This window comes from Zingiber officinale, chromosome 4B (genome assembly GCF_018446385.1).
Source record: "Zingiber officinale cultivar Zhangliang chromosome 4B, Zo_v1.1, whole genome shotgun sequence".
Taxonomy (NCBI): domain Eukaryota; kingdom Viridiplantae; phylum Streptophyta; class Magnoliopsida; order Zingiberales; family Zingiberaceae; genus Zingiber; species Zingiber officinale.
Window position 1 is genome coordinate 130,034,581 of NC_055993.1, and position 9,838 is coordinate 130,044,418.

At 41.6% G+C, this 9,838-nt stretch overlaps 1 protein-coding gene and 1 long non-coding RNA gene across 3 annotated transcripts; one reads left to right on the top strand and one right to left on the bottom strand.

Annotated features, from left to right (window-relative positions):
* Window positions 1-1,151: 1,151 nt before the first annotated feature.
* Window positions 1,152-3,792, top strand: LOC121976730. Its single transcript, XR_006110685.1, has 2 exons — window positions 1,152-3,254; window positions 3,338-3,792. It is a non-coding gene; the product is annotated as an uncharacterized LOC121976730 (long non-coding RNA).
* A 171-nt stretch (window positions 3,793-3,963) lies between these two features.
* Window positions 3,964-8,422, bottom strand: LOC121976728. Of its 2 annotated transcripts, XM_042529029.1 has the most exons (6): window positions 8,269-8,422; window positions 7,294-7,797; window positions 5,405-5,462; window positions 5,204-5,287; window positions 4,993-5,134; window positions 3,964-4,750 (listed from the first exon to the last, which is right to left on the bottom strand). In XM_042529029.1, the coding sequence occupies exons 1-6, from the start codon at window positions 8,276-8,278 to the stop codon at window positions 4,358-4,360; spliced, it is 1,191 nt and encodes a 396-aa protein (XP_042384963.1). In that variant the 5' UTR covers window positions 8,279-8,422; the 3' UTR covers window positions 3,964-4,357. The 2 variants fall into 2 exon arrangements, with proteins under 2 accessions (XP_042384963.1, XP_042384964.1); XM_042529030.1 differs by having other exon boundaries at window positions 7,294-8,415.
* Window positions 8,423-9,838: the final 1,416 nt, after the last annotated feature.

Genomic DNA, 9,838 nt, shown 5'->3' on the forward strand with positions numbered 1-9,838 from the left:
GGTGCCCTTGGATAGGTGGATGAGTTGATTGGGATACTGACCGAGTCGTCGCGGCACTAAATAGTAGATGAATGTCCGCCCGGTGAGTAGCTGGCTCCAGTGGCTCAGAGCCGGATGCGATATGAATCCGTAGGACGACGCATGGTCCGATTATAATCTCGACTCGCAGGCCGGAATGCAACAACAGCACGAAGGCCGACAACTCTCTCGGCTCGCAGGCCGGAATATAGGCATAATGCGATACATGAGCCCTCGGACGGCGGCTGCTCGGAAGGTGACTACGGTGCCTGCTCGGGACGGCTGTGGTAGTCGCTGAAGGTGTCGCCGGCGACTGGAGGTGGCATCAGACGTTGGAGTCGGTGGAGGCGGCGATAACAACCGATGGAGGCGGCTACGACAGCGGCGACGACCGCCGGAGGTAGAGGCGATCCTCCTAGGCGACGTCGGCAGCGGCGCGGAGAGGAGACAGCGGAATCGCATGCTGGCCGTGGGAGGGGGAGACGAGGAAGATGAGAAGAGGAGGCGCGACTACTGGCCGTCGCAAGGGTGGCGCTCCGTTCGTGGTAGTAGCGAGGTTGGTCCCGTGGTGGTCTCGCGAGGAGGGGGGGAGAGGAGATGAGGCGAGGACCGGCGGTTGGCGTTGGCGCCGGCGAGGGGTCTCCTCTGCTTCTTGTGCTTGGCGGCGGCGGCAGAAAAACCCGAACCCGCCCCCCCCATCGTTAGGGTGAACAATGATCCCTCTAACCATGAAACCCTTACATGCCAAATGTCCTAAACGCCCCTCAACTTACTCCTATTTCCTATCTAACCTAGAGATACATCCGCATCAAGCCTCATAGATGAATTTATATATTTTAAATTTTAAATAGAAAATAATTATATAACAGTTTTTCAATTAAAAATATTATATAAATTAACAATTAACAGTGCTATGCCCTCCTCCCGAACCATCCATCAATTAACAATTGGAACCAACGCGCGTTGATCGCGATTCGCGCACCATTTCAAGCCGCAATCCATTCCACATCGGCGCGTGTCCGCTCCGCAGCTGGCACCATCGCAGCCACCGACACGGTTCTCTGAGTCATCTCGATCGTGCAGGTTCCATGTGCTCGTCACACATACTGCGTGGCGCCTGCCCAGGCCAGGCCAGCGCACGCGGCCGCTGCTCTTCTCGCGAGGGCGCGAGGCGGCCCCCCCGGCCAGATCGCTTGAGGGATTCGACCACGTCGTTCCCCCCAGATCCTTCCGCACGCGCGACACAGGCCGAGCCATCGCCATCTGCGCGCGCGCACGTAGCAGCCCCCGAGCGCCATCCCGTCGCCCGCACCCTTTTCCTGTTTTCCTTTAAATACCCCCAAAATTGAGCAGCATGAAGTAGATAACAACGAGATTGTTGCTAATGAAATCCACTGATTGATCACGAGGCACGCGCACGCACGAGCCAGTGCGCCGAAATGCAACCACTGGAGCGGCTGCATGAGACGCACACCGCGTGGTACGACGATCACCCTCGTGCCACGCTGTGTGCGTTCGCATGCACCTGCTCTATGCATACAACTCTACGTCGATGGGGTATGTACCCACTAGATCGAGTTTTCATAACAAGGTACGCACGTACGTATATGCGGATATTGTATTAGATTATATATATTTTGCCTTTCGTCTTTCGGAGGTTTTGTTTATAATTTCCGGACTTCGAAAGGTTTATCTTGCTTAATTACGTAGGGCCCACAGAGCCACGCAAATTGCCGTTATTAATGTCGTTATTCTCGCCGTAACGTTTCGGACGTTTTGTTACGCGCTTCTGTTCTAGAACCCCGGGAGCTGCTACGGCTCTTCCTCTCTCTCTCCGCTTCTCCGAAAACCCTAGCTAGCGAGCTGTAGCAGTTTGCTCCTCACTTTTGTTTTTCGTTAGCCATGGTCGTCCTGTCGATGCTTTTGCAGTGGAGCATAAGGCTTTGGAGAAGCAGCGAAAGGCTACTTCCCGAGGAACCAGATTTAGGAGGCGGAGCTGTTCTTACAGAATACAGCGACATCCATTCTTCTCATGGCGTTGAATCGATCCTTTCCCCTTTCTCTCGTTGCTTCAAGGTACCTTCTTTTCTCTTGACACCGTGTTTTGCTGCCCTGTTGGTGTGTTAGACAATGTTCATACATCATCTAAATATATTTCTCATCAATTTTTTCGTCAGATAATGTGATAACTCGTTCAACTCGTATTCTGAATGAAATAGTAAATCTTTCTTAAGGATTCAAATAAATTTCCTCTTGATTGCACGGGGACTGAACTTTTAAAGAATTAGAGATCTTCTCAATAAATTTAGACTTATCACAGTAGTAGAGACAGTATTATATTGGAAAATTACTGTGTGCATCTGTTGTTTCAAATTGCTTGGAATTATGTTTGTGAAAAAGTCATACAAATTTTTTTCTTCGACTAATAAAAGAGGTTATGTGATTTATTTAATCCTGTGAGGATATTTTGCTAGACCATCCATCTGATAATATAGAGAATATGATCTTCCAATCAACAAAGAAGTGAAAAAAGAGAATTCATAGCACCTTCTTCTATCTCATCTCTACACATAATGGAATGCAATTGAATGATAAGAGCATTGTGCCTATTATTGATGATTATTATACAGATTTTTTTTTTAAATAAAAAATGATATCCAACTGTAAATTCTGCCATTTGAGGGCTGTGTCTGTAGATTAAATTGAATAAGGCCAGGACATGCATTTTGGTTTTTTTTCTTGTCTACCACCGTTCTTTTTGTTTTCTTTACCTTTGTTCTTCTTTCCTAATTGTTTTGTTTTTCAGCTGCTGTTTCAATCTCCAGTACAGATAACGAGTAATTTTTTTTATTCTATCACTATACTTATTTTTAGAACTCAATAATTGCATGCTTTCCAATCTACTTCTGGTTTAAGATGATGAGTGTTGCACATCAGGTTTGTTAAAAGCACAATGGATTTGAAACACTCGTATCAGGTTTGTTTTCCGCGCGATGTGTCGTTAACCATATCGGCATTTTCTTGCACATAATGTTATTTTGTAAGTTGCTATTTAGGCTTTTCTGTAGGTGCAAAATGCATCGATGGTGTCTGATCTCGTGTAAAGAGGGCCACTATGGTAGAGCTCCATGATTTATCCCTTTCAGAGAGAGAGTGAGGTCGTCCTAGAGGGGCTATTGAACTAACAGCTTCACTTTTGCTTCCAATGGAAGGACATTGAGAGTTGCCGAACCATTGTAAATTATGGATTCTTCTGGTTTCTGAAAAAATAGCTCTTTTTTGTTATCAAGAATTTTAATGTAATATATTGGCTTACCAGGTAGAACTCTGGCCGTGCTCTCCCTCATGCTGGCTTTATTGCCGTTAGAGCCTGTGGAATCTATGATCTTCTTCTTCAAATTTCTCGCAGGAGAAACTGATCCAACTTCGCCAGAACAATCAGTAGCTCCGTCTCAGTCGGCACTGGATGACTCTCTGGAGTGTGCTGTACATTTCACCACATCGGCGAGCACACTTCGATCATAACTCAAAAGATGAGCGTGAGAAGTGGAATGATGGCCAGAGAAGTAGATGGAGGAGACGGTAAATGCAACTTGTCTTAGTTTTGATCGATGTCGATCTCGAACTCAATTTGATCTAGTTTTGATGAGAGGAAGAAATACTGAAAATTTAGAGATCTTGGGCTTCTGAAGAATGAAAAGTAGAATGAGGAGGTCGATTAAGTCAACTATTTGATTTTTTGGGTCAAATAATTCATTGGTCGCGGTTGTTTAATTACAACAACAGCACATGGAAACCATTCAATTCCATATAAAACAGATTAGCTCTGGGGTAGCAAACACTAGGATAATATCCTTGAACCAAACACTTGGCCCATTCAAGCTATGTAATGACAAGGAATCTAAGACAAAGCTACTCATTAGGAAATTGGTTATACACTCCAAAGAGTCTCATCGCCAAGTACACATTCCAGAATTGTGTTATACTTACACTCCACTAAACAAATCCCTTTTGTATTGATAACAAGTTCAGAGCAAAGTATTCAAGTAATCATCACATCCACTCCCACTTCCAATGATTGAAATCAGACATATACCTGCTAATGAGATGGATTTAGGCTTGAGAATTGACAACTTTTGCAATCATTTTAAATTCCACCAACTTGTAGGCACCCACATTGCTAAAGAAAGGTTTCCTACTCTAATCCACCGGCACAAGAAAAAGCTTGCAAACGAGAAGCATAAATCTCAGACAATTTTTTACATAGGTTGTTGTATTCATGAGAAGTGAGCGGAATCACAGGTGTTCAGAATTATGGCATTTTCCCTTACAAAAAGAGCTAGGAAATATTCATCTCCTCCACGGCTCTTGACAATTCCGAATCAATTTGTTCCATCAGTCCCTGATCTAGTAAGTTCTCTTTGGCTTTGAGGTTAACCGGTACCGTAGCTTCGTGGACTTCGTTTGGACTAGGGGAAGCAGCTGTTATGCACTCCTCAAACCGGAAGCAGCGAATGAGGTGATCATTTGTCAGTCCAGCAGCCTGCATGAAGGAGTATACGACAGTTGGGCCCACGCTGCGAAGGCCTCGCCGAACCATATCTTTGCTTATGACATCTGCTTTTGGAGTCTTAGCGGGCACCTGACGAGGGTAGCGGAATCTGCTGATGATAGGTTTGTAGTTAACAAAGCTCCAGCAGTATTTATCAAATGATCCAAACTCATCGATTATCTGTTTGAGTATAGCAGAAAGGAGGTCAGTAAGATGAGTTATGAAGCAACATATAGCAAGGCTCAGATCAGTGTCACTCCCCAAGATGCTGGTGTTCACTATTTGCGCTGTCATTGAGCATCAAAATTTCTAACGCAGATGTTAAGATGCAGTTTTATAACAAAATAAGCAAAGCCCGCCACAAAAACTATTAGTGAGAATGATGATAAAATGACAAGGAATAGAAAAGGGGTGAGATGGACCTTGAGTATTTGGCGTGCATTCTCAATGATAGCTCGCAACTTTGGTTCCGACAAAAGGGAGCTACCACTGCTTCCAGGTGCAACAATCTTCTTCTCATTCAACTTGGAAACTGCAACAGGATCGAATTCCAAGAAAACATCCCTGAAATAGCAGTCCTATGAGCACTGAGTTAATAGTTAATTGTCTATTTTCTAACTTTCTATGAAGTACCTAAATATCTGCCTTTTGGTGAGGATAGCCGGCCATGTAAACTCAGCTAGAGCACCAGAGAGTACAAGAAGCTCAAATAATTTCCTGTGGATTGTTTATTGTACCAGACAGCAAAAAAAATCATACTATGAGTCTGTACACTGTCCCTTCTAAAGCTTTGATAGAAAAATTTGAGAAAAAGTAAAATCTATTGTAGCTTACTTGTCATCATGAACAGGAATTCCCCATTCTTCATCATGGAATTGAGCATAACATGATTCTGGAGCAACATAGGAACAAAAGAAGAAAAAAAGACTTTAGCTTTATTGCGCTAGGAGTAAAGCAGCAGAGAGAAGATGGAAACACACTCCTTCACAGAATAAGCATATTACGAGATGGAAAAAGCAACTTCAGGTAAGAAATAAATACTATAGTAATAGGAAGCGAATAGTAAGAAAACAAACCATGGTAGACTTTAGGTTAATGGATAAATGAGCTTGGAATGCTATAGACAGAAAGAGCTCACCTATTTTCTTGGATTCCACTGAGATTACACCCTCTTTAAAGATATTTTATGGGGAATGCAAGACATTCTTAAAATACCATTGAAGTAAAAGCCAAGAGTGTTATTCTATTCATTAATAAGACCGATGCTCCTTGCCCATGTAAGTATGATGCTTTCACTAAGTATGATGCTTTCACCACGACAATTAATATTTATCAATAAAAGAGGGCCTTGATGTCAATCCAACCAGTGTGCATTTAGGTTAAGAAAAGAAATGGAATCAGATAAGTCTTACCAAATCAATGCACGAAAGGTAAATCTTCTTGTCAAACTGTAATAGATACCCTCTCATACTTTAAACTAATCACAAAAAAATTCACTGACAAGATACTAATTGGTTTTGAATGAATAGGCATCAAAGTGCTGCTGAGAGCATAAACCACGTTTAAGTAAATTAAGCCAAATGTATTCCTTAAAAGATTTCTCATCCTAAATTTAATTCTTTCCAACCTCAATTTATGTAGCAAGGAAATTACTATACATCAGATATTTGCCTTATGTAGGTGAAGTATACATTCTACACGTCTGACAAATGATCTTCCTCAATTTCAAAAAGAGTATGATGAAGCAATTATTGGTTCTGCTACACCAGCATAGCAACACGGGCCAAATAAGTAGACTTTCCATTTTTTTCATCTCCCAAGATCTTGTACATAATCATAGATGCGATGTTGGGTGCCTGACATCCACCTTGCAAAGGACCGATGCAGTTGGGCAAATGTCCCCCGTGATTTACCCCCTTCTAGAGTGTATGGGGCCGCCCAAGGGCCACTAAGGTGACGCCTTTACCTTTTGATGCAATAGATGTGACATTTTTGCAACCGCTAAGTCCTAACAAGTCATAAACTGAAGTGCACTGACAATGTACAAGGTATCTGCTTTCTTCCCAGAAAAATGATCACCGAAAGATGAAGCATTTGTGGTCCAGTAATCTATTTAAAAGATATGTTACCTCTAAATTTTAACAAGTCATCAAAGATCATGTATGAACATTGTACATTTAAAGGTCTCAGCTCTCTTCCTAGAGGAATCAATAATTGAAAGGTGAGGCATTTGAGGAACAGCAATCTATTTAAAGAATCCACAACAAAATCAGTGAAGAATTATTGACCACATTCTCCATTATATCTATACTTCTATTTGGCATTGTCCTTCCTACCTTGTCTCCGTGCACATTCTAGTGCCTTGATTTCCAAGCACTTTATGTTGGAAAATTTTCACATTCTTTACCCAGAAATTAAAAAAAAAACTCTTACCCTTCCACTGGCTATCCTTGCAAATCCTTAAAGACAATTGAAGTGTTTCCAACAAACAACTTGAAAGACCAACATCAACATGTTAAGAAGTTCTTCATACTAACCAAACGCTGGAAAGACACAAGAATAGTTAAGGAACTGATGGTATGACTCCTATACTAAGAGTAATATTTGCCATATAAGAGAACTCACTCAATAACTGACAAGGAAAAAGAAAACTTGGCTCAATGAAGAGATAACAAAAATCCAAGACCCAGAGCATAGGCAATCTCTGATCCAAAGAAACTCACCTGTATTGGTTGTCACCCAAGCACACTTTCTCTTTCCATGCACAAGTTCCGGTATAGACATGACTGCATCATCTGGAACATTCTTCTCGGCCTTAGCCACAATCTTACTTACAGTAGGAATGCTCTGTCTCCGCTTGCTCATCAAGTTTGTCCTACCAATCCTTCCGGTGGAGGCTCGGCTGCAGAATGAATCTGTCGACGCATCTGAGGAGCAAGAAGCATTCATCGATAAACTTGATTGTAAAAGCCAATCGTGCCTCCTAAGAGCTGAGGGAGCGCTTAGACTAGAACGAACAGGTGGCAGATTAGCAGTTGGACTTGTATCCTTCTTCTTCTTCTTATTCTCAGCAGCAGTAGCAGCAGCCTCTGGGTTCTCAGTTTTATTCAAAGGCTTCGAAGCTGGCTTTTGAGCAGCTGCCACAGACCTTGCCTGGTTTCCGCCAGGCACTAGGACAGGTCTCGCCTCAGAATCAGCCACATTGATGGAACGGACCTTTGGAGCTCCTGACATGTCGCCAAAAAAATCCAATTTGTGTCACAGTAAAACACCCTAGCTCCAATTTTGCTCAAAGCACTACAATTCCCAAACCAAAATCTAAACAAAGGTTGGACCTTTCCAGCCACAATCTCAAGGCTATTCTCCACTCGCCCCTGAGCGAATGCAATCTCCAAAATGCACGGCGAGATCAAAAGCCTCCGGAGCCCACACAAGAAAGGGAAATAGAAACCATCTCACTAGCTCAGACTGCAGACTACACTAGGGTTTCCGAGGCAGCAATCCCCGACCTTGTGTCCTGTGCACAAAGACCCACCCACCGCGAGGCCCGACGCAGCTCAAAATCGACGCAACCTCTTCGAAACAGACAAAAAAACACGCGCACATCCAGAGAGACTTCCCGAGAAAACGAACATGTAGCCACGCAACTTTCAAATCACAACCAAAATCCAAAAAAAATGGGCACCGAATCAACTAACCAGGCGGCATGTAGAGGCGTAGAAACCCTAATAGACCCTTAAAAGCTCCCGATCTGGTACCAGAGCGTGGGGCGAAGCTGGAGAAGAGCCGCTTTCAAGGAGGAAGACAATGGCAGAAGAGAGAGAGAGAGAGACGGGCATTTACCGGTGGGGAGCAGGTAGCCGACTGGCAGCAGCAAGTCACCATGCCGGCATGGGAATTTCTAGGGAAACTTTCATTTTGCTCTCGTCATGTTATCCATATTTTCAAAATGCCCCTGTTTCAAAATCCTTAAACGACGACTCGAATTACCGTGAATTTTCAATCTTTTCTAATTTCACATATCTTCTTCATATCTCAGTCTAAAAATAATAAATAAATAATTTTCATCAAACTTCAGTTGTTAAAGACGAGCAATAAAAACATTAAGGGATTTTTCAAAAATATTAGGGTATCAAAAAAACGTTAAACTTTAAGGTGTCAAACGAAAAGATTCCTTTCTTTTCTAAGATTCTCATTTCCAAATAAACGCTTAGATTACAGCATGACACCAACTCCTTAGAAAAAATAAATTTAAAAAAAAATCTGACGAAAGAAAGTAGTTTAATAAACAACATTTTTTTTCTTTTAATTAATTTTTTAAAGCAGAGAATAAACAAAATCCCAACAATTACAATTGACTCGCTGGATGCGAGGAGTCATTTAGAAATATATTAAATAATTTATTTTAAAATAGCAAAGATGTTTTATTGCTACAATTAGTCCTTCCTTTCTTAAATAATCTATCGTTTTTTGCTATAAATAGAAAATGCATTTGTATTATTTATTATTATTATTGATAATTTAAATGTCTAAGTTTCGTCCGATTGATCGATCCGGGAAGTAGGCAGTATTATTAAACTCTGATTTTGTTATTTATTTCTTTAAATATTTTACCATTAAGGTAGGATGAATGATAACATTTTATGGAAATTCAGGGGCGAAATGAAAAATCGGCAAATATAGAATCGGAGAAAGTGAAACTTTCACAAAAATTGAGACACCACCAAACTTTACATTAATTTTCTTTATGGTGAATTATTTATTTATTTCTTTAAATATTTTACCATTAAGGTAGGCTGAATGATAACATTTTATGGAAATTCAGGAGCGAAATGAAAAATCGGCAAATATAGAATCGGAGAAAGTGAAACTTTCTCAAAAATTGAAACACCACCAAACTTTACATTAAATTCCTTTATGGTGAATTATTTATTTATTTATTTATTTATTTTAAAAAAAAAATCCTTTTCGTAGCTGGTTGTCGGTAGAAAATTCAGATTAAAAGAGTTTGTTTTTATTTGTTGTCGCGCTTTGCGATCAACGACGCATTTGATGTTATACGATCGTCAAGGGAGGAGAGTGAGTACCAGCAAGCGAGCGTCGTCGACTATGATGCTTGTTCACGCAGCGGTAATGACGTTGAGGTCTTCAACTCTATTTCTTCGTGTAGCGTCGATTTCCGTGAAGAATAATAAACAGCAAAAAGCTCACCGGGAGTTGCCGACGAAGGGACAGCAAAAAACCACTATGATACCTGAGTTATCGTAG

Excerpts from the sequence above, each read along its gene's own strand:
- LOC121976728 (XM_042529029.1), bottom strand. Across the intron at positions 5,463-7,293 it reads TTGGGTGACAACCAATACAG|AATCATGTTATGCTCAATTC; the intron begins GTGAGTTTCTTT and ends ATGTTGCTCCAG. Across the intron at positions 4,751-4,992 it reads ATGCACGCCAAATACTCAAG|ATAATCGATGAGTTTGGATC; the intron begins GTCCATCTCACC and ends ATACTCAAACAG.